This window comes from Elephas maximus, chromosome 11 (assembly GCF_024166365.1).
Source record: "Elephas maximus indicus isolate mEleMax1 chromosome 11, mEleMax1 primary haplotype, whole genome shotgun sequence".
NCBI classification, from domain to species: domain Eukaryota; kingdom Metazoa; phylum Chordata; class Mammalia; order Proboscidea; family Elephantidae; genus Elephas; species Elephas maximus.
Window position 1 is genome coordinate 78,061,801 of NC_064829.1, and position 25,457 is coordinate 78,087,257.

The 25,457-nt window shown below is 38.2% G+C and overlaps 1 protein-coding gene across 5 annotated transcripts in view; it reads right to left on the reverse strand.

Annotated features, from left to right (window-relative positions):
- RTTN (rotatin) overlaps window positions 1-25,457 on the reverse strand; it is a 206,373-nt gene that overhangs the window by 177,099 nt on the left and 3,817 nt on the right. For 4 of the 5 annotated variants that reach the window (XM_049899910.1, XM_049899909.1, XM_049899908.1 and 1 more), the window contains exons 3-11: window positions 24,983-25,160; window positions 22,577-22,666; window positions 21,674-21,764; window positions 19,879-19,993; window positions 18,812-18,962; window positions 16,204-16,369; window positions 13,743-13,924; window positions 10,287-10,402; window positions 873-1,043 (exon numbers count right to left, since the gene is read on the reverse strand). In XM_049899910.1, the coding sequence (XP_049755867.1) occupies window positions 873-1,043; window positions 10,287-10,402; window positions 13,743-13,924; window positions 16,204-16,369; window positions 18,812-18,962; window positions 19,879-19,993; window positions 21,674-21,764; window positions 22,577-22,666; window positions 24,983-25,160 (1,260 nt within the window). The other variant, XM_049899912.1, reaches the window with a different exon arrangement.

The window sequence follows — 25,457 nt, forward strand, 5'->3', positions numbered from 1 at the left end:
GCCCATCAATGGATGAATGGATAAATAAATTATGGTATATTCATCGATAAAGAACAGTGATGAATCTGTGAAACATTTCATAACATGGAGGAACCTGGAAGGCATTATGCTGACTGAAATTAGTCAGTTGCAAAAGGACAAATATTGTAGAAGACCACTATTGTAAGAACTTGAGGAATAGTTTAAACTGAGAAGAAAACACTCTTTCATGGTTACGAGAGGGGGGAGAGAGGGAGGGTGGGAGAGGGACATTCACTAACTAGATAGTAGATAAGAACTACTTTAGGTGAAGGGAAAGACAGCACACAATACAGGAGAGGTCAGCACAACTGGACTAAACCAAAAGCAAAGAAGTTTCCTGAATAAACTGAAAGCCAACTCTTCAGACATGGATTGGACTGGACAATGGGTTGGAGAGGGATGCTGGTGAGGCGTGAGCTACATGCACCAGGTAGACACTTGAGACTATGTTGGCATCTCCTGTCTGGAGAGGAGATGAGAGGGTGGAGGGGGTTAGAAGCTGGCGAAACGGACACGTAAAGAAGAGAGTAGCAGGAGGGAGCGGGCTCTCTCATTAGGGGGAGAGCAACTGGGAGTATGTAGCAAAGTATATATAAGTTTTTATGTGAGAGACTGACTTGATTTGTAAACTTTCACTTAAAGCACAAAAAAAATTTTTTTTTAAAAATTGTTCAATGTTACCATTTCTCATCTGCTACTTTTTCCCATATAATCTTTGCACCTATACTTATTTTTGAAAATAGTATCAACCAAAATACCTTCACACTGTGAAATGATGAGGAGAAATTTACAGCAGAGCCTTAATTTATAATAGTCAGTAAACTACAGGTAAGCACCGCTGCCTGCCTTACCTTTTCTACAGGGAGCAGTATTTGTAAGAGCCGTACAGTAAACAGCGAGATGCTGACGAAGGCCATTCTGTGATGCACCAGCATTGCCTCCGGCTGTTCCCAACTGGCACTGCTCTTATGGTGGGACATGGTTTCGCCAAGTGACTCCAACACTGTGAGCAGTCTCTCCTTCTGAAAACATTTAAACACCAAACAGAGGTAAACAACCAATTGTAGGGGCCAGTATACAGATGTTGTGTAGAACACTTTAAAATATTACCATTATAAATAACAAAAACAACCAAAGCAAAAATTTATTATCCTCCCTGAGGCTAACCAAAGCCTCCTGAGATAAGTTTTAAAAAATACGAAAGACTGATAAGCATACCAAATTTAAAAAATTTTTTTTAATTATTTGATATGAATCCTAACTTACAGTGAATAAAAATAATACAATACAAAAATGTCATACAGTAGGACCATAAATTCCTAATTTCTAGTGTTTAAATCTATTGCCAAGTAGTTACTGGGCTTACTATATGCCTAACTCAGTGGTAGGAATCAAGGGAAAAAATGCACTAGCATAAGAGACATGATCCCTGCCCTCAAATGTACTAGTATGAGAGACATGATCCCTGCCCTCAAATATACCAGTATGAGAGACATGATCTCTGTCCTCAAATGCACTAGTATAAGAGACATGATCCCTGTCCTCAAATGCACTAGTATAAGAGACATGATCCCTGTCCTCAAATGCACTAGTATGAGAGACATGATCTCTGTCCTCAAATGCACTAGTATGAGACATGACCTCTGCCCTCAAACAGATCCCAAAGCTACTAAAGAAATGAAACTAGGTATGTCAAATAATCAAAAAGCAATTAAGTACCAAATTGTATACCAAAATACATTCTTGATATTGACATGCCCGGTAAGCTAATTGGCAGCCTCAGTAAGGTGGCAGAACAAGAAAAAGCACTGGAGTGCTCACTCTCAACTTTCCATTGAACACATATGAAAATTAAAATGGGAAATAACTTCGAAACTAAGGACAAGCATTTAATATACGTCAGAATTCTTTTATTCAAGATGAATACAGGAAACAAAAAAAAAGTATGAAGTCTATAAAAATTACGTAAGAGAATAACTTTGCTATGTTATTTACACGGATCATTTTGATACTTAAGGTTTAAAATAACCCCAAGTGAAATTAAAACTATACTTAACTTCCCAAAACATGGCAGAAGTAAAAGGAAAACAAAAGTATCTATATAGAAAAAAAAGGAAACAAAAAAGATAGGAAAAACTTCTGGGAGAAGATCAAGTATAACTGTATTACCATTGACATAAAAGTTTAAATTCTCCTATAAATAAAATACAATTTCAGACTGAAGTAAAAAACAAACAGTAATATTACACTTAGTAAAAGACAACTCAGCTTTGAACATGAAAGGTTAAAAATTAAATGTGTAGTGAAAATGAACAAGAAAAAAGACTAAACAATATTTAGGGCAAAAAAATAACATTGAACAAAGGGAAACATTTTCTATCAGCGACATGTAAGTTAAGACTAAAGACCTAGTAAAAACAAGTCTCTGTAACTGGAATAACATACAACATCAAGGAAAACCTGTTATTGATATAAAGATGAATTTTGCTATTTTTAACTCAGTCTTTTTAAACATAATTTAACGTAACTTCTCAAGTTTCTAAGGAACAGTGATAAAAAATTAATCATACTTAACCACACAGAAAATTTGAATATACATTTTAAGCTATACTCTCTTATCCCAAGGAAATAAAACTAAAAATTAAAAATTAAATCGTAAACCAAAAGTACAGCAGCCCTTACAAAATTAAAGCAGAAAAACTTAGAAGCTCTCATGTAAATAACTACTAGTCCAGGGAAAAATAATCACAGTCTTTTTATATTGACTGGCAATTACTCCACAGAGTACTTCTCTATTAAAGTAATCCTTAAATACACAGGCAGTCCCTGGATTACAAACGACACCTGTTCCTGCGTCTTTAAGTGAAATTTGTAAGTAAGTTGGAATAGATGCACACGGATCTTATTTAGCCTTTACCGTTACCCACTGACCTCAAGTCAATTCCAACTCAGAACAACCTTACAGAATAGAGTAGAACTGGCCCGTGGGGTTTCCAAAGAGCAGCTCGTAGACTTGAACTGCAGGCCTTTTGGTTAGCAGCCACAGTACTTAAGCACTGCACCACCAGGGGACTTCTAACCATTTCTTTCTGGTTCAAACCCCTCCTGAGAATCTGCCTTTTTCCGCCCAGATATACTGAATCAGAATCTGCATTTTAACAAGATTCCCAGGTGATTCCTTCATATAAAAAATTCTGAGAACCACTGTTCCACCAGTGCTTCTCAGAATGGGTCCCTAACCAGCAGCATTAGCATTGTCTGGGAACTTGTTATAAATGCAAATACTCAGCAGGGTTTTGAACTGGAAAAAACAGGTTAGAAGCTTTGCTTTAGTGCAAGAAACGGCTCAAAGCCTTTTCAATGATTTAAAAGCTGCACATGCAGCAAATAAAAGTGACTGTGATGAAGAATCTGTTGCAAGTAGGGGTTGGTTCAATTGGTTCAAAGAGAGGTTAAATTTACATATTAGTAAGTGCCAGTGTAAGTCATCAGGAAGTCTGAAGTTTGTAACCCAAGTACTGCCTGTAGCTATGAGCAACGTACATCTATTAGTCAAGATTAATTTTGACAATTTACAATTTAAATCAATGAACATATTTAAGATCTTAGTTGTATAAGGCTTTTTCTAAAAATGTAATTATTTACCGTGTTTTTATGCAAATAACTCATGCCTTCTATGTTTGTTTGCCAAGTGTGCCCTCCCCCTGCGAGGTATATTTTATAAGTGCGCTACATTTTTTTTTTTTACAGCAACATGTTACAAAACAAATTGGCACATTAGCACTTACAAAAATACGGGGGCGGGGGGACACAGTTGGCAAACATAAAAAAAAAAAAAGAAAGCTCGTGTTATTTGTGTAAAAATATGGTGCTTGTGACATTCTTTCAAATAATTGTGTTAACTGTAATTATGAACTGGATGCTTCTCAAGATAGCATAAAAAGGAAGTACTGTAAGTATTAGTTTTAGGATCTTCATGATTACCAGCATTTCTTCTAAGAAAAAGAGAGAGGAAGAAAGGGAAGGAGGGAGGGAGGGAGGAGAAAATGTATTTTTTTTATTGTTTTAAGTAAGGAAAGGATTGGAAACAATAGTAAATTGTTGAGAGTTTTAATGCCTTAGGCTAAAGATATTTAAACAACAGCTTTAACATAGTTGAGGGGAAAAAAGGCCAGTTTTCAGAGAATATTCACAGCTTTTAAAAATTAATAGAGTACCTAGTCCATTCAATGAAGAAAGAATAGTCTCTTCAATAAACGGCGCTGGGATAATTGGATCTCCACAAGCAAAAGAATGAAGTTGGCCCCATAGCCCGCACCCTATATGAAAATCAACTCAAAATGGATCAAAACACAAAAACTAAAACCATAAAACTCTTAGAAGAAAATAGGAGTTAAGCTTCAAGGTCTTGTTTTTGACAATGGAGTCCTAAAGATGATACCAAAAGCATGAGTAATAAAAGAAAAAATAGATAAATTAGACTTTATCAAAATGAAAATTTTTTGCATATCAAAAAACTTTATCAAAAAAGTGGAGAGACAACCTGCAGAATAGGAGAAAATATTTGGGAACTATGTATCTGTTAAAGGCTTAATATCCAAAATATATAAAGAACTCCTACAACTCAACAACAAAAAAACAACCCAGATGAAAAAATAGGGGAAAGGACTTGAATAGACATTTCTCCAAAAAAAGATACATGAATGGCCAATAAATATATGAAAAAATGCTCAATATCATTAGTTACTGACTAGTTGCTGTTGAGTCGATTTCAACTCATGAAGACCCCATGTTTGTCAGAGTAGAACTGTGCTTCGCAGGGTTATCAATGGCTTATTTTTCAGAAGTAGATCGCCAGGTCCTTCTTCAAAGACACCTCTCTGAGTGGACTGAAACCTCTAACCTTTCAGTTAGCGTCCAAGCACATTAAAGTTTGCACCACCCAAGGACTCCATTAGTCATCAGGGAAATGGAAATCAAAACCACAATAAGATACCACTGCACTCCCACCAGGATGGCTATCACCACAAAAATGAAAAGTAAGTGTTGGAGAGGATGTAGGGAAATTGGAACACTTGAACATTGCTGGTAGGAATGTAAAATGATGCAATGCTACGAAAAATATTTTGGAAGGTCCTCAAAAAGTTAAAAATAGAGTTACCATAAGATCCAGTAATTCCACACCTTGGTACAGCCAAGAGACTTGCAAAAAGGGATTCAAAACACACACATATATACCAACATTCATCACAGCATTGTTCACAATAGCTGAAAGGTAGAAACAACCTTTAAAAAAAAAAAACCAAAACCATTGCCATCGAGTCGATTTCAACTCGTAGCAACCCTATAGGACAGAGTAGAACTGCCCCATAGGGTTTCCAGGGAGTGCCTGGTAGGTTCAAACTGTCGACCTTTTGGTTAACAGCCGTAACCCTTAACCACTACACCACGGGGGTTTCCAGAAACAACCGTATCTCTGTTTTATTAGTGTCACATCAGAAGTGTCCGTTTCCCACAAGATTGAAAAGAACTACATCTTATTCATCTTGTACCTCAGGTGCCTAATACATAATATGCATTCAACAAAAATTTAGTTAATTAAAAATAATTGCCCCTGGAGGTGGACAGGAGTTGGTTGAATCGACACAGGAATACAGGGTAGAGAGGAGGGTTGTGCTGTCTCATTAGGGGGAGAGCAGCTAGGAGTACATAGCAAGGTGTATATAATCAGTTTTTGTATGAGAGACTGACTGGATTTGTAAACTTTCACTTAAAGCACAATAAATAAAAATAATAATAATTGCCTCTGGACTGATGGCAGTAGCAGGGAAGGCTTTACACGCTAATCAGAGATCCCACTCACCCAATTACAAATTCACAATCCAGATCAATTCCCTTTCTTGAGCCCTTACTGGATACGGAGCCACACCAGAGTCTTTCCCAACCCCCTCGGCCCCAAATAACTCCAACCAGCAATCCTTCCAGCATACCTGGATATCTAAGTGACCAGCTCATAGCAGGTCAGATGGGAGTCATAAAGAAGGAGAAAATACTGCTTTTAGATGGCATTGTAATGACAGGAGTGACAGAGAGAAGAAACAAAAAGACTGCACAGGACACAGACCCTGAGAGTCTGGGGTTCTGTGGTAGCAGGTGAAGAACCCTACTCCTCGACCCTCACTCACCATGTGAATAAGCGGGTGGGCACACTACACGTAAAACTCACTTTTACAAGTAAAAAAAAAAAGTAAAACTCACTTTTACAAGTACTCATCAATAAAATGTTCATTTTAGTAAAAAATAATCATTTTGGCGAATTTTTTTCTTTTATTTACTTCGAGTGAAACAAAAATATTCAATTTCTCAAGGAAAAACTTTCTTTTACTATGCTTACCCAAACTGAGTAATAGAGTTCCAGACATGACTAACATTAGTACTACTTAGACATATTTAGATATTTGATTATATATCCATGGGTATTTAATTTCTTAACTGGTAACAGCACATTTATTATTTGCTCATTTTATGACTCAACAAAAATACTGCTTCTACTTTCCTTCTTAAACATGGCAAAAGCAGGGAAATTAAGGAATTCTACTGAATTGCTTGCTTCTCTTAATACACAGCCAAAGGAATGAGATTTTTTCCTACTAGACATTGATTCTTTCTAAACAAGTAAAAGTAAGTCGAATGTAATTTCAAGAAGTACTGTTTTATTTAACATTTCTAACATACCAATTGGCAAAAGAGTTAACCTTTAAAGTAAAAATAATTCATTGAATCATAAAAGATCAGCAGCCAGAAGTTGAAAGTAAACCACTAAATTCTACAGATAAATATTCTGGCCAAGAAAATTTAAGTTAATTTAAGAAGCAACCGATAAAACATTCTTCACACTTCAAAGAAAAAACTCACTTGTTGAAAACCTTCAATATGTGAAAATCTTCTAAAAATACTATGAAACAGTGTGATAACCTTAAGGACTAAAGAAAAACTAAGATTAAAAACTATCACCCCAGTTTTATAAAACTGAAGGGCCTGAAACTTAATATAGTATCCAAAAACTCACTGCCATTGAATCAATTCCAACTGGTAGGACCCTCGAGAATAGAGTAGAACTGCCCCGTAGGGTTTCTAAGGCTGTAAATCTTTATGGAAGCAGATTGTCACATCCTACTCCCTCAAAACAGCTGGTGGATTCGAATGGCCAACCTTTCGGTTAGCATCCAAGAACTTAACCATTGTGCCACCGAAGCCACTTAATACAGTACACCTACTGTATTTCTCTTCTCAAAAAGTTTGTTATTAAAAAAAATAATAAAAGTTTGGGTTTTTGGACACATGGGTGTTGGTATTAACTAAATATGTTCATTTTATCTTATCTTTTTATATTCTGACCTCCACACAAAAGGATTTGAGACAGCCTGCAACTAAGTTTAAAAAAACACAGACAAACCTATATCACAACAACATAAACAGAAAGAAAATTCAGCAACCATAAGGGTCAACACATATTTTTATGATTAACAAATTTTGCATCCAGCTCCCTGACAAGGGAAAAAAAAAAAAAAAGAAAGCTGAAAAAGAAAAACGTAAGTTGCCAATTCATATTAACAGAAAAGACAGAACACCAGTTCTTCACAGAAGGTAAATTTATTAGAAGGTAACTTCTCAACAAAAGACATAAAATGACAAAACTATCAAAAAAAAAAAAAAAAAAAAGATGATATCCTATTATGTGAAAGCATACACTGGTAGTTAATAGAGCTCTTAATATTATGTGCTAAGATTCTCCTGAGGCTACTATACATGTATTGATTAGTCATCAAAATATTAATTATCATTTGTTTAAAAAAAAAAAAGATAAAACGCACGGGGAGCCCTGGTAACACAGAGGTTAAAGCACTCGGCTACTAACAAACGGTCGGCAATTCGAACCCACCAGCTGCTTCACGGAAGAAAGATGTGGCAATCTCCTTCCATAAAGATTTACAGCCTTAGAAACTCTAAGGGGCAGTTCTACTCTGTCCTAAAGGGTCGCTATGAGTAGCAATCAACTCAACAGCTGGATTTGGTTTTTTTGGTTTGATACTTTCCAAAATTATCTCCTCTACTGAAATACAAACAATAAAGAAAAATAAGGCATCCTTCTGATCTCTCCACATCCTGAATGATTCTTCTAAATTTGATCCAGAATTTTCATTCCAGATAACTGTACATTTATGTCACTAATAATTTATAGATAAGCCTGTTGCTTAAATGGCATAATTAAAAGCCTTAAACAAATCCTCCCCTTTTGGTCATGGAGGAGTACAAAATATATGAAACAACTGTTTTCAGACATTGGACGTTAGGTTGCGCAGGACTGTAATCCCAGAAAGAAGAAAAGTAAGCAAGGAGAGTCCTACCATCACCTGAAAGCAATTACTGGATGGCATGTACCAGAAGAAAAACCCAAACAGAGCCTGAAAGTCTCAAAAGACTTGAGGATATGTAGATATTTGGGGAAGCTGAGATGGTTAAAAGCCGCTGGAGAAAAGACATATAGTAAAGATGAGCCCAGGAGATAGAAAGGGTCACATAAACCAGAGACTCCATCAGCCTGAGACTGGAAGAACTAGATGGTACCCAGCTACCACCAACGACTGCCCTGGCAGGGAACACAACAGAGAATCCCCGATGGAGGAGGAGAACAGTGGGATGTAGATTTCAAATTCTCATAAAAACACCAGGCTTAACAATCTGAGTGAGACTGGTGGGACCCTGACGGTCATGGTCCCCGGACCCTTTGCTAGCCCAAGACTGGAACCATTCCCAAAGCCCACTCTCCAGACAGGGATTGGACTGGACTACAAGATAGACAATGCTACTGGTGAGGAGTGAGCTTCTTGGCTCAAGTAGACACATGAGACTATGTAGGCAACTCCTGTCTGGTGGCAAGATGAGAAGGAAGAGGGGGACAGAAGCTGGTTGAATGGACATGGGGAATACTGGGTGGTGAGGAGGAATGTGCTGTCTTATTAGGAGCAGAGCAGCTAGGAGTACATAGCAAGGTGTGTATAACTTTTTGTACGAGAGGCTGACTTGATTTGTAAACTTTCACCTAAAGCACAATCAATCAATCGGCAAGCTGGTGGAAGGAACTCTTAAAACTCATTAAGAAGAAAACAAGCAACCAATAAAAAAAAAAAAAAATGGGGAAATGATTTGAACAGATATTATACCAAAGAAGACATATAGATGGCCCGTAAGCACATGAAAAGGTACTCAAAAGACACAAATTACCAAAATCAGGAAAGGCAGAAGAGACACCACTACAAACCTAACAGCAATTTAAAAGATCATAAGGGTAAATAAACTTATGCCAACAAATTACACAACAGGTACATCTTAGACGGAAAAGGAACGGTAGCAAGACATTCTTGAGCTACATTTTCATGAAGAGAAAGCAATTCCTAAAACTGAAAATAAATTGAAACAAATCCAACTGTATATTGAATTGGTAACAGAGAAAAGAATTGTATCAAGTGACTTTAAGGCACAGTATTTTGACCATGTATCCTTAGTGGGGTTTAATCTAGGTCAAAAAGAATTGTTCAGAATGTTATCAATATTGCTATTGTAAAACTATTTTATGTGCAGTGATGGTTAGAGCTAATAAGCAATTTTGTTGGTACTGTTATGAACTAAGATTTCCAGGGCATGAGCAAAGAAACAGAAGTTTAATATCAGAGAAATTGCAATATGAACTCATAATTTTTTAAAAGCTGTATGTTCTAGTTGTGTTACTGGAATAGGAGGCCTGGTGGTGCAGTAGGTAAGCACTTGGATGCTAACTAAAAGGTCAGCAGCTTGAACCCACCAGCCGCTCCATGGCAGAAAAATGTAGCAGTCTGCTTTTGTAAACATTACAGCCTTGGAAACCCTATGAGGCAGTCCTACTCTGTTCTATAGGGTCGCAATGAGTCAGAATTCACTCAATGGCAATGGGGATTACTGGAAGGAAAGAATGATTTCACAGTAGCTATAAGCACCCCTAATGGCCTGGGTTTAGTCTCTATATACCATTCCCCATTAAAAGTACCCAAAGCTTCTAAAGAAAGACCAATTCCAGACTTGGGGCAAGAAATGCACAAAACATGCTTGGAAAACATCGTCCCAGGAAGCAGGAAAACTTTCAAAGACTAATGAGACAATTAAAGCAGGTTAAAAGGACCAAAATAAAATATTATTACCCACATCACAAAGAAAACATTGATTCTTACCATATCCATAGCAAAAAGGCTGCTGTCATCCCAGATACCTGCTGAAACTGCGTCCCCAGTGAGGATAATAACTTCTGCAAGCAATTCCAGAACTCTTATTATCACCAGCCTACTACCTAGGAACACAAGTAGAAAACAAGTTAAAAAAAAAAGTTACTGAACGTTCAAATAATCAGCTGAAAATCATGTTGCTCAATTTTCTAGGTAGTCATACCCCAAAAATTCCTATTTCTCTTTTTTCTGATGTTTTTAGAATAGCTGAAAGAGATAGAGGGACGCCATGATCTACAACCACCATTAAAAACGTCTGTCCTGACCATAGTACTATTTAAATAAAACAAATCAAATATATGCATAAGTGCAAAGTCTCTTGAGAATAGCAATAATCTAACTAAAAATACTGTGAGATTGATTAAAATAAAGTTTGAAATTCAGAAACCAACCATTTTATATGTAATAAGTGACAATGCACCAGGTGAGTTTAGAAAATGCATCCTCGTTTCCTACTCCAAAGAGCATACAATTTCCTATTTAGTATCAGACGGCTAAATCCCCATTATAAATGAGCATTTTCCCATTCAGGAGTTGCCAGGGAGGCTCAGCTTAGTATTGGGCAACTAAAGGAATAAATTTCCATCCTGGCATTTGCTGATGAAACTTCAAGAAATTCCATTTGAAATGTTCTCAAGCCTATACCCATCCTAAATTCAAAAAAAAAAAAACTGCAAGAGAATTTTGGAATTGCCAAAATCATAGCCACAAAAGCAATCTCCATTCTCCAAGGAGACGGAAAAAAGAATTTCTCTCTCCCTAATACTAAATGACATTAACAATCAATGAAGACCTGCCTGTCCCACATCCCAAAAGCTAGTTTCTAATGAATAAAACAAACTCGCAGACCTTCAGGGTCCAGATTTATTTTTCATTAGAATAGGTGGAGTGAGTTCCCTTAGCAATCTCTTGTGATATTCAACAACTACAAATCATGTAATAATTTACTATAAAAGGGCAAAAGAACATTTAGAAAATTTTATGTACCAAGATGATGATGTTGTTAGATGCCATCAAGAGGCTTCCGACTCATAATGACCCCACGTACAACAAAACGAAACACTGCCTGATCTTGCGCCATCCTCAAAATCGCTGTTTGAGCCCACTGTTGCAGCCACTGTGTCAATCCATCTCACTGAGGGTCTTCCTCTTTTTCACCAAGCCTCTACTTTACCAAGCATGATGTCCTTTTCTAGGGACTGATCCCTCCTGACAACATGTCCCAAGTATGTGAGATGAAGTCTCCCCATTCTAATTTCTAAGGAGCATCCTGACTATACTTCTTCCAAGACGGATCTGTTCGTTCTCAAGGCAGTCACCATGATTCAAATGCATCAATCATTTCGTCTTCTTTACTCCCTGTCCAGCTTTCTCAGGCACATGAGGTTATTGAAAGCACCATGGCTTGGGTCAGGCACACCTTAGTCCTCAAAGTGACATCTTTGTTTTTCAACACTTTAAAGGAGTCTTTTGCAGATTTGCCCAATGCAATGCATCACTTGATTCCGTGACTGCTGCTTCCATAGGTATTGACTGAGCATCCAAGTAAAATGAAATTCTTGGTAACTTCAATATTTCCTCTATCATGATGTTATTTATTGGTCCAGTTGTAAGGATTTTTGTTCTTTATGTTAAGGCGTAATCCATACTGAAGGCTGTAGTCTTTGATCCGCATCAGTGTTTCCAGTCCTCTTCAATTTCAGAAAGCAAGGCTGTGGCATCTGCATATCACAGGTTGTTCATCAGTCCTCCAGCCCTGATGCCCTGTTCTTCTTCAAGTAGTGCAACTTCCTTGATTATTTGCTCAGCATACAGACTGAATAAGTATGATGAAAGGATACAACCCTAGCGCACACCTGATTTTAAACCATGCGGTATCCCCTTGTTCTGTTTGAACGACTACCTCTTGGTCTACGTACAGTTCCTCAAGAGCACATTTAAGTGTTCTGGAATTCCCCTTCTTCCCAACGTTATCCATAATTTGCTATGATCCACGCAGTCGAGTATCTTTGCATAAACACAGCTGTACAATTACCAATCTCTTAACAGCAAATTTTAAAAAAGGCTAAATACAAAACTATTAAAACTTTCTTCTGTTTATCATGCAGAAAAAACATATACTTTAAAAAAATCACATACTTTATGATGCCAAAATTCAGATCTTCCTTTATTTCACATTATTAATATACAATCAGTATGTAGTCATAACTCCCAGAAGCAAAGTTATTCAGTCAGTGAGAAATTAGGGTATACAGTTTCCCTCAGGGAAAAAAAAAAGTTAACACTTCCCAAATATACCCAACCCCTTCCTCCTACTTTCCTCTCTATTACCTCCAAACAAGCAAAAAATAGCCAGAGGACTTACAGAACCATAAATATGTTACATACATTTTACTCTTCCAGTATACAACACAAAGGGCAAAACATTTATCTTGTATTTATATCTTAACAAGTTTACCCACTACTGAAAGTGTATAGATTTAGAGAATAAAAATTACCATTCCTTCTAAATCTTTCCACATTTCTGTTCTCTGTGGCAAATGTTGAAATATTTCAGAGCATGGACTCTGGATTGAGGAGGGCCTTGGTTCAAGTCTGTATTCTTAGTTGTTTGACCTTGGGGACATTTTTAAACCACTCTAAATCTCCTGGTAAAATGGAGATAAAAATAGTAATTCTTACCTTTAGCAGTGAATGAAACACTGCATACAAAACCAAGTACGATGACCAAACATAACAGGGACTCAATCCATGGGAGCTGTTGTCTTGTTACTACTTTAGGAGACATCAGCCGTGCTGTTATTGCTGTCATTAATGACTCCTACTAAAACTACAACAACATGCCAGTGTCCGATTTAGTACATATTTGCAAACTTACCTAGCACACTTGAGAGAAAATCTAGTGTTGTTTTGTTTTGTTCTTCAAGATAAATATATTACTGCAAAGGTAAGAATCCAGTTTTGGTTTCGCTTTTAACATGCTTCATGGCTTGAGTAAGAAAGCAGGAAAAGTAAACAACTGTTCAAGAGTAACTCAGAAAGTTTCTGAAGAGCAAACGGCAAAGATTTGTTTATTCTGGTCTACTCATGCCAATCCACCTTCTCTAATTTACTCCAGTTGTACTGTATTTTCAGTGCTCCCATTTAAAGTAGCCACACAGAAGTGGAAGCCTGTGTAATAAAAAGCTGTAAGGGAGAGGAGGTACTCTAAACAGCTCTTCACAGCATCCACATTTAAAAAACAGATACTGAAAACCCTACTGGGTTCTTAGGAACTTATGGCCCAACAGAAAAGTATACGGGCTCTAGAGGCCCTAACACAGAAGAGAAAAAAATAAGAGTCCTAGAAAACATATTGAACAAACAGAAATTATAGAAAACAGCTATGATTTCAAAAGAACTAACCTGTCCTCAACAGAGGAACTGCTGATTCCAGAACAGAGACACAGAACTGGGGGAGACTGAGCTGCTGAAGCTGCAGTCCCAGGGTGTCTTCAGCACCCAGCTCAGGCAGGTCCATGTGCCCCACATCCAAGGGAGAAGGGACAGACATCCTGGAGTCCACATGAGCATGACTACTGCTTCCACTGTAAGACAGACAAAAAATAAACCGTGCACACAGAAAACACCCTGGACACATTTACTGTGCATCTGTTGCCTGGCATGTTCAAAGTCTCATATTAAAAACACCTGTATTGCTTCAAGGAGCCCTGGTGGTGCAGTGGTTAAGTCTCAGCTGCTACCAAAAGGCCAGTGGTTCAAACCCACCAGTCACTCAGCATGAGAAAGATGTAGCAATCTGCTTCTAAAACGATTACAGCCTTGGAAGCCCTATGGGGCAGTTCTACTCTGTCCTATAGGGTCTTTATGAATCTGAGTCAACTCTTCAGCAACAGGTTTGTATAACGCTTCATGCAATAATTCTTATAAGATTTTTAGAAGACTTGACAAGTTTATGAGATTAAATTCCAAAAAGATGGCTCGAAATGTAATTGAAGCCAAAAATACATTTACATTTTGTTTTTCAAACTGAGTTATCTGGAAACATATTCCCATTACCATAGCAGCAATCAACATGAGTACTGATAACCCATTTGTTTCTAAAGGAAAACAAGTAGATTTATAGCAGAGTCTTTCTGTAATCAACTTATAAGATCAGCAAAACTAGCTCAGACGGTCTCTTAAACTTTTTGTGATTTTCATGACTTGTTCTTTCAAATTCAATATATCAAGCATTCCACACCAAAGAAGAATTGATGCCTTTGAATTATGGTGTTGGCAAAGAACACTGAAAATACACCACGGACTGCCAGAAGAATGAACAGGTCTATCTTGGAAGCAGTAAAACCAGAATGCTCCTTAGAAGCAAGGATGGCAAGACCCCATCGCACATACTCTGGACATGTTATGAGGAAGGAGCAGTCCTTGGAGAAGGACATCATGCTTGCTAAGGTAGAGGGTCAGCAAAAAAGAGGAGGACCCACAAGGAGATGGATTGACACAGGGGCTGCAACAATGGGCTCAAACATAGCAGCGATTGTGAGGATGGCGCAGGATCAGGCAGTGATTCGTTCTGTTGCACATGGGGTTGCTATGAGTCAGAACCCACTCTACAGTACCTAACAACAACAACAAAGCACCACGTACAGTACAACAGTGAGTGAGGAACACAGGTTCCCACACCATGTTATTCAAATCCCAGCTCTGGAAATCGGGTTGAGGCTCTCCACCTCTCTAGACCTCAGTTTTCTGTGAAATGATGATCATACTGGTAATACGAAGCCTAATATACGGTTGTCGTGAGGACTGAAGGAGACAACGCATGTAACACACTTGGCACAGCACCAAGCACACAGCAAGCATGAAGCACTGCTGGCTTACAGCACTAGGAGCAGTAGCAGCAGTGTCAGGAGAAAATAATCAAGCCAAGAGATGACTGTTCTTCTTATAGAACATTTATTAAAATACCACTAAAGAAAGAAAAGACTAATACGTTTTTAAGGTGCTTTTTTTTTTCTAGCCTAAGGAAGTGGTGCAGTGGCTAAAGAGCTTGGCCGTTAACCGAAAAGTTGGCAGTTCGAACCCACCAGCTGCTCCACGGGAGAAAGATGTGGATGTCCACTTCCATAAACATTACAGCCTTGTAAACCCTATGGGGCAGTTCTACTCCATCCTATACAGTCACAATGAGTCAGAATCGACTTGACGGCAGTGGGTTTTTTTGGTTTGGTAGCCTAAGGATGAGGTAACATACAAACACCATACTGATCCCTTTAAGCAAATACGATAATATGAAAATCCTGTATTTTAGAAACATGTAAGTAATATAAATTGTGCACTTTAAAGAAGTCCTTGCTTTAGAAAGAGATTCTCCAATCGTTCCTTTTAACAGTAAACAATGATGCATTTAAATTATGATTACTCTTACAAAACTTTTTAAAATATTACAAAACATGTACATATAATTAAAGCAGTGATTTTACACTAAATCACAGTTCATTTGTGGCTGACAAAGACAATTTCATGGGTCAGAATCATCAACCTTTTTTAATAAAATAGAAAATATCATAGGTCAGTGTATAACACATGAAATGGACAGTGCTGTTTTATGAACATTTTGTTTATTTTGACACACACACAGAGTATGTTTTTGTACTAGGCTGCAATGTAATATTTATTTCTCATTGTGGATCATGGTCAAAAAAGTGCCAAAGCTACTGGTTTAAAACAAGGCCTGTACCTGCAGCAACATTTTAAGAAAAAGACAGAGAAAAATAATTATCTCCCTGTGAAATTAACATACACACACTCAAGTACGCAAGTTAACCAGGTTTTTCTAATGTTCTGCTGACATAACCCCAGTTACCTGGAAGACACTGCATCCCAATCCTGGCCATCCCCTCGAGGGCGCTGGCCTGTGCGCCCAACCACAGAGGGCCGAGGGCTGCTGCTTCCTGGGGAAGGGTTCTGGGAGTGATGAGTACCTCTGGCTTCATGACAGTAAGACAAAGAAGAATTCTGGGAAATTGTGTCTGGAAAAAACATAAATAACTAAAATTACCCCTTAGTGAAAACAGATTAATGATTACATTGTGGTTATATCCACCACCCATGTGTCGGCTTGTCACACTGTGGTGGCTTGAGTTTTGCTACACTGCTGGAAGCTATACCAACTGTATTTCAGGTACGACCAGGGTCAGCTATGGTGGACAGGTTTCAGCAGAGCTTCCAGATTAAGACAGACTAGGAAGAAAGGTCTGGTAACCTACTCCCCAAAATTCACAAATGAAAACCCTGTGGATCACAGCAGAACATTGCCCACTACCCTGCTGGAAGATGAGCCCCTCAGTCCAGAAGGCACTCACAACACACAGCGGCCACAAGACAGACTGGAGCATACCGACCATCACGAAGATGGCACAGGGCCAGGCAGCGTTTCATTCTGTCGCACATGGGTTTGCCATGAGTCAGAGCCAACTCAACGGCAACTAACAACAGCAACAGTACTATTGTGTCATTCTTCCAAAAAACATTAACGAAATTCAGACAGCAGGAATGCTTCTACTGGGGGGAAAAATGTAGAAATCAACCTTTTCATTGAGTATCAACATCACATTTAGGTTTATATCTAAATGACCTGATTATATAGAACCTTCTAGCCAACATTACTCCCAATACTAGAAAGATTTCCAAAGTAGAATTAATACTGGACCATGTACTTCCCTATTTAAAACTCTCCAAGAGGTTCTCACCACACTTCAAAAGAAACATAAAATCCTGCCAAAATCTGTAAGTTCCTCTTTGATTCTCTGACGTCATCTCACTCCCCTGTGCCCCACCATACCGCACTCGAACCACCCTGGCCTTTTTTTTTGCTCCCAGGCTTACCACTCGCCCTCTGACCTTTCTGTAATACTCTGCTTGCAGCTCTTCAAGTGGATGGTTCCTTCTCACCATTCAGGTCACCTCCTCTGAGGGGCTTCCTCTGACCATCCCATCTAATTAAGCCATGCTTCTCTGGTCCCTTTCTGTCACATCACCTTTATGGCCTTCAAGCATTCTCATTACCTGAAACTAACTCGTTTATCTACTTATTACCTGTCCCCGACCTTCTAAAATATCAGCTCTAATGGGCTGGGGTCTTATCTGTTTTGTTCAATGTTACATACCTAATGGCTAGAATATCAGCTGGCATATAGTAGGTTATGAATAAATATTTATATAATAAGTGATTAAATCTTCAGACACATCTACCGTTATCAGCATTAGAACATTCTGCTGCTGAAATAAGGGCACACAGATGCGGTTATCAACCACTGTGGAATGCTATGCCTCAAGAATGTTAATGACGAAATCTCACACTCTGAGTTCTATAATAAAGCTGATGTAAAACTAAATAATCAAGCAGCACAAAAAAAGAAAAAACCCCAGTGCCATCAAGTCGATTCCGACTCATAGCGACCCTATACAGGATCATTGAAATTCCCGACAAAACAGGGATTAACTGTGAAGCGTGATGACAAGTCACCGCAGTTTAACATTAGATTTCCAGTGTCAACTGTGTAAGCACAGAAATCATAAGTTACATAGACTGCTTTATCAAGGTCAGGTCCGTGCTCTATTTGGCCGGTAGGTGGTGCTTTTTCGCTGAGCAGTGTGGTGTTGATGTCACTTTGACTAGACCACAAGTTACATAAAAATACAGTTTGGAGGAGTTATTACTTAAGGGCTACTGAGTTTCTATTAAGGGTGATAAAAAAAATTTGGAAAAGCATAGTGGCTATGGTTGCACAACATGGTAAACGTAATTGAGGTCAATGAACTGTACTCATAAAATATGCTGAACTTGCTAATGTATGCATATATGTATATAAATATATATACGTCTATTTACCACGATAAAAATAGTTTGCATAAGATACAAATCAATGTTTTTCAAAGCAAACAATTTACTAGCACAATATATGACTCACTAAAATGCCCAAGGAGCCCTAGCAGAGCACTGGTTAAGAGTTCAGCTGCTAATCAACAGGGTGACAGTTCACATTCACCACCTGTCCCTTGGAAATCCTATGGGGCAGTACAATTCTGTCCTGTAGGGTCACTATGAGTCGGAAGCGACTTGATGGCAACGGGTTTAGTTTTGGTTTGGCTTAAAATGCCCAAAGTCCCACACAAATAGCCATACTGAGAATTCCAGTCTCTAGCTCCCAACAATACTCTGTTTATACGGAATAGAAGAAAAAAGAAAACACCTTGTAACCATGTTATCAAAACAAACAAAAAAGAACATGGTGGTTCTGTTAGTCATACAGTCTGTTTTCAAAGACGATAATCTGGTAATGTTCGGGAGTGGGGATTTTACATTGTGAAAATGTATCAACAGTAAGCCTAACAGTAACAGTAAGCATAAAGAGGCGTTTTCAGAAGGGTCTGCAAATACCAGGAGCTAATGAGTAGATGAACATAAATACCTTGTTTACTAGAGAAAAAGCCTGGGTCTCGGTGAAAGTTGAGTCTATTCCTTAAGTTCATGCACAGCTGTTGCAGGCAAGACACGGACTGCAGAGCCAGGCGATGCTTCCCATCTCCTCCAACAGCCAGCCTCAGCAGAGATAAAAGGTTCTGGAATAAACCCAGCAGAGAAAAAGAGGAAACCAAGTGCTCAGCTCCAAAAAAGGAAGCAGAGCTTAAGTGAATAACCAAAGGAAATAAAATGAACTGCCAAATGTATGTAAAACCTAAGAAACAGAAATGAGCAAAAATGATTTAGCATAATGCACAAAGATGGGCCAAAATAAGATGATGAAACTTAAATACAATAGTCAGGGTTTCTTATTTCTAAAATCTGTTAGTTGAATACCCATTTTGAGAGAACATAGGAATTCGTCCCTATTTAGGACATTATATTACACAGAACTTTCAAGTTCTTTTCATGTCAAAAATCTGAAGCATTTTGCCACTTTTTTGGTCATTCACATTTCTCCTCTGCTATCACACACCAGCTATGACACGGGCCATTTACTGGCATTCATTCATTTCAGCCCAGTGATTGTGAAGGGGCCAAGGCACGACTAGATAGCATGGATATGCCACGATTCCACCCTGGGTCCCTCACTCTCCATTATTTAAGCAGTACACTAGACAGGAAAGATCCACCTATATTATATAGTTCATTTTCCCAGCATCAACACTGTGCCTAAACATACTAAAAAAATACTAGATACTCAAAAAATAGTGCTATTCTTACCATTAACAAGTTTCTGCTGCAGGGCCAAAACTCCCAAAGCCCATTCACCCTTTAGGTGGAATAAATCGTAAATTCAAAGTAGCCAAACTGAGTATTTGGAATAAAACTACCACCTATCCGAAAAACTACCACTTTTCAAAAAAGTTAGAGAATATATGGTTTAAATAGCCAAATACTTTATTTTTTAAATACATTAGTGCAAATTTCCTTCCCAAGGACTCCTCTTCGAAAAATGTTTCATTGCTAAAGCCCTCTATTTCAAAATCTAAAACAATCATAGAGGGTACTCACCTGGACAATTTTAGGCCTTTGAAGGAAAATCTCAGCAGGAAAATCTTGCATGATAACATCCTTCAAGAGTTCACAAGTATTCCAGATTAAAGTGTGGTTATTACTTCTTAAGGAGCTACAAAATATAACATGATTTATTTTTAAAGAGTTCACCTATATCAGACCCAGTGGCATGACGTTCTTAAAAATCCTTCAGGCTCAGATCAGACACCACTTCCTCTGTAGGCCTTCTCCTAGAGCTGAATAAACACGTGTAAATATTATGCAGCTAATTGGGTTTTTAATGAGAGCAAGGTTTCTTATAGTCATGAAAACCACAAAAAAAACCAAACCCTTTGCTGATGAGTAGATTCCAACTCACAGAGACTCTACAGGACAGAGCAGAACTGCCCCATGGGGTTTCTGAGGAGCAGCTGGTGGATTCGAACTGCTGACCTTTTGGGGCTCCGTATTGTCATGAGAAGGTTACAAATAAGAAATGGAGGAAAACTTAAAGATTGTGGTGTTGGATTGGAATCAGGTGTCATTACATGCCTTTTAAATAAATCATTAAATCATAGACGCACACATAAACAGAAGGATTGATACCGAAACATAGAGGTATTTGCATGCATGACTATAGGTGCTTCCTCCACATGCATGTATTTTGTGGTCCTAAGATCGCCTGTTGACTTTGTATCCCCTACTAGAACCTCCTCAAGTGTAGAGACTACACCATATTCACCATTGTTACAAATGTTACAAAACAAGATCACTAAGGTCAAATGGTACACAGTTCAAAGAAATCTGCAAAATACATTAAGAAACGAGACCAATAAAATAATAAGAGTTAAACTCTGCGAACTAGATTCCTTACTTCTCTTTTCTACTCTAGCTAGGGCTACCTTCTTATTCCAACAACTTCCTAGAAAACATGTGCCCACCTAGGAATGTAGTTGTTCACCCCTGACACCAAGAAACCAACACCTACCCCATCCTGGTCTTGGCCACCACCCATCACCCAAAGGCCTGCACTAGAAACCATCAATGCCTCTCCATCAGGAACTGGCTAAGAAATCAACAGATCAAAACAACCCTGCCCACTTCGCCTGTTAAACACTGTGTCCCCAGAGGATTTACCGATGCCTTGTAACAACCATCATCAAAAATCATTTAACTGCACTCACCGATATCTGACCCTAACCCCAGCAAGCTGGTCTTTATTTTCCAGATTCCCACCAAAAAATGACAGATAACTCATTTGTCGCACCACTCACTGAAACTAAAGTTTCTGAAAAAGTAAATCTAACGTTAAAAATCTCTCCAAACTTGTTTGTATCAGCTCACCACTTTTGAGGAAAACAAGGAATTAACATGTATTACAAAAGACCAGATCAGACCAGAGGTTCCCAACCTTCTCAACACCATACAATTTTCCTCCTAATAGAGCTCCTGTTTTGAAATATAGTGTCTATCAGAAAACTGCATTTATGTTTGGTTTTTCCATTTTCATTAATCCAAGATATAAGCAATGGCCAGTCAGAGGATCTGGTCAATAAGAAATAACTCATGTCACCAAGGAGGACATAAGACTCAAATCACAAAAAGAAACTTAACGTACAGTCTGATGAAAGGCAAACATAGATTTTCTGCTGTGCTTTTCGAGAGACTGAAAATCATTCATGTATCCCCACTGCTACCCTTCACAGCCACTATCTTTTTTCCTGGTGAAAACGTCAAGTACTAACTAGTACTAACTACGAGACGTAAGGACAATAAACGAGCAAGAATGCCTGAAGCACTTCAAGCACCATACCTTTCGTTAGAGGAAAGAACGTGTCTGTCTGTCGTGGTCAGGGGCAGCCAAGGAAACGCAGAAAACTTCAAACATTTCACGGTCCAATTTACTGTTAATGGAACAGCAAAATGTAAGGCCTTAAAGAATAACAATATGATAGACACATGATGGTAAGAGTAAGGCTTCACCTTTAAAACTATTTCCAAAATAAAGGTTTCTTCTTACAGTAACCTAGGATACACCAAACAAGATAAGTTGCAAATGTGTTCTCTCACAGGGTAAGTAAGAGAGCTCCTCATAATTTAAACAGAACTCACAGTTATTAAAACGAGTATCAGAGGAAGAGAATTAGGCACAAATCAATAATGAATGATATTTTAAAGTTTCAATTGAATTTTCTATTTTACCCTGTGGCTGACCAGATCATCGAGTTTAAATTTAACATAAAAGAAACTGGCAGCTGGCAAAAATCTTTACTTGTAGAAATTAATGCTGATTTAATCTTATATTACAACAAATTAGCCATGCTCAAATATCCTGTACAGTGTTAAATTTCTCCTTTAACTGTAAACCTCTATGAAGAGGACCTGAAGCCAATAAGGCTGAAGATCAAATATCAGTGCTCTAAGAAAACAAAAGGAAACTGAGAAGCCAACACAATTTTAAACAACACAAATCAAATTACTTTTTTTTGTCTTTTCATATTCTTCTTTAAGAGATTTTATTGTTCTAAAATACATATGACAAAACATTTGTCATTTTAACGATTTTTAAGTGTACAATTGGATGCAATTGAAACTTTCAGTCTGGTACTAAAATTTCAAGCTTGCCCGTTTAAGATACAGCTTCGCAATAACAGGAGAAGCCCCTTTATTTCAGATTTACCTGTTAACAAGAATCAACTTCACTGCACATACATACCCACTGGTCGTGGAGGCACTTCCACTTGCTGGAAATTACTTTTGTCTTGAGGAAAATACCCTGTCAAGGTTTCAGGTTTGTGTGAAAACTCTGAAAACAAAATACATAGTATTACATTACTGTTTATTTGCTAAACATAAACAATGTTTCTTATTCAATAAACTAACTTGCCCAAAATTACCTGGTTTGCTAATCTGTGGCTGAGCCAGGGCTCTTTTAATCCTGGTCACTTTCTATCTATGTTTAGTTTTCTTCCTAACACAAATCATGATGTGAAATTATGTATTTATCTACTTCTTGCTTATTTTCCTTACTGTAAGTTTCATGGTAGCTGTGACCATTGCCTTATCCCCAGAGGAACCAGATTTGGGTTTGAGTGACTGACGCAGCACTTAGTAAGATGGAGGATAACCGAGAGGACAGACAGCGTGTGGCACAGCGCCTGACAAGAATTCGTGTTCAGTAAGCACCAAGGATCACAACCATCATCACAACCTAGCTTTATGACTGCTGCTGTTGTTACCGCTATGGCCGTCCGCTGCTGTTAAGTTAGCTCCTGGCTCATGGGGACCTCACGCACAGCAGAACAAAATGCTGCCCAGTCCCCAAGCTCACAAGACAACGGTCTATTGGGATCCACGTGATCTTCATGAGCAGATTTTCAGCAGTAGACCACCAGGACTTTCCTCCTCGTTCTTCTTAGTCTAGAAACTCCATTGAAACCTGTCCAGCGTTACAGCAACACACACAACTCCACAGACAGATGGGTGGTGACTGCACATGAGGTGCACTGGCTGGGAACTGAACCCGAGTCTCTAGTATGGAAGGCGAGAATTCCACCACTGAACCACGAATGCCTCCCTACCTATATCCACACTTCACTCATCGACATCGCTCAGTTCCATAGACTAGGTTGTTATGCGAAAATCTACATTATGCAAAATGGATGACTACATCATTACATAATTGCCAAATTACATCATTACAGAACGGCCAAATGCCATCATTACATAAATGCCAAACCACTGAGAATCACGGCCCAGCCAAGTTGAAGCCTAACACTAACCATCACAGTCAGGGTTACTCTCACCTCACACCCTGGCGTCTGTTACTACCAGACATATGTCATTAATGTGCAAAATAGTCGGATAATAGATTTTTGCTACTGTCATAAATGCAAAATGTCAGATAAGGAGACAGTGAATAAGTGAGGAATAAAAAAAAAAAAACAAGGTGTATCTAATTGCTCCCCCATTATTGTGAAGATAAAGCAAAGTTAGAATCCTGGTTCTGTCATAGATTAGCAAACTGAGAAACTCTGGGCAACTTAGTTCATTGAAAAAAATTTTTACAAAATATTTCTCATCTAAGAAATAATATAAAATGAAAAAATATTATAAAATAATAATAGTAACATCACAAAGGGCTGTTTTAAGAGTTAACAGGATAATGTGCTTAAATAATTTCATTCAGTGCCCTATCACAGGAGAGCTCACTAAATGACAGCTGCATTACTGCTGTTGTTAACAGTAAGTGCCAAGAGTTACAGCAGTAGCAGCACTAGCAATGGTATAGAGAAAAATATTGTCTATCAGATTAAACCATCAAAAAGAACTTTTATACTTTCACTACCAATCACATAAATTTCATAAGCATTTTTTTCTTCAAATATATTTAAATGCCTTCCATGTGTAAGGTACTACACTGGACATTAAGGAACAAGAGCGCACAGTACAGCTAACATTGCTGTGTTTATACGTGTCAGGCCCTACGGTAAGCACTTTGCAGGCACTGTCTCATTGAATCCTTATAACAATTTTACGAGAGAGGTGCTATTATTATCACAATTTTTGGATGAGAAAACTGAAGCCTGAGGGGTTAAGTACCTCAGACAAGGTCAAACAACTAGTGGCAGAACTGGGACTTAATCCATGTCTCTCTAACTCTGATTTGCATCAGTGTACCATGGTGCACTGCTGTTTATAAAATACATTATCTCATTTTTATTTAGTCCCCATAACAAAATCATGAGTTAAGGCAGATATTATTATACTGGAATGTGAAGAAGAAGATCCAACAATGCAAGTAAAGGCCCTTTAGAACAACATCTGGCACACAGCAATGAGAGCTCAGTGAAAATTTGTTATTGTTAAAGAATAATCTGTCAAACTAATCTCACAAAACAAAAGTCAACGGCATCTTTTAAGGAATTTGGACACAGGTATCAATATAAATGTATCCTCCTTTGAATAAGAGTAGAGGAGCAAAAATAAAAGGTCAAGTTCACATTCACGTGAGTCAACACAGAAAAATAAGGTTGAGGGGGTGAGAAAAAAACATTTTTTTTAATCTAAGATCCCTTTCCTAATTTTAACAGAATGCATTAAATCCATTTCAAAGTGTTACCAGTCGGATTGGCTTGGTAAGATGTAGAAGGCAGTGTTGGAACTTCTGAAGGAAGAATAAATAGTCCATCCAGAACACCATCAACTGCAGCCTGCAGATTTGGCTCCACGTTAGAACGAAGCTTAGATAAGAACTCTACGGCACCAAGGTCAACCAAATGCTGGACTGCTGGGGGATACTAAAAAGAAGGGAACAGTCTTGAAAATAACTATAAATATCAAAATCTCTGGAGCCCTGGTAGCGCAGTGGTTAAAAGCTCAGCTGCTAACCAAAAGGTTGGCAGTTGGGAGTCCACCAGCCACTCCTTGGAAACCCTATGGGGCAGTTCCACTCTGTCCTACAGGGTTGCTATGAGCCAGAATCGACTTGATGGCAACAGGTTTGGTTTTTGGTTTATCAAAATCTCTAAACTTTGTCTTGTTGTTGTTGTTGGGTGCCACTAAGTCAATCCTGACTCATAGCGACCCCATGTGAC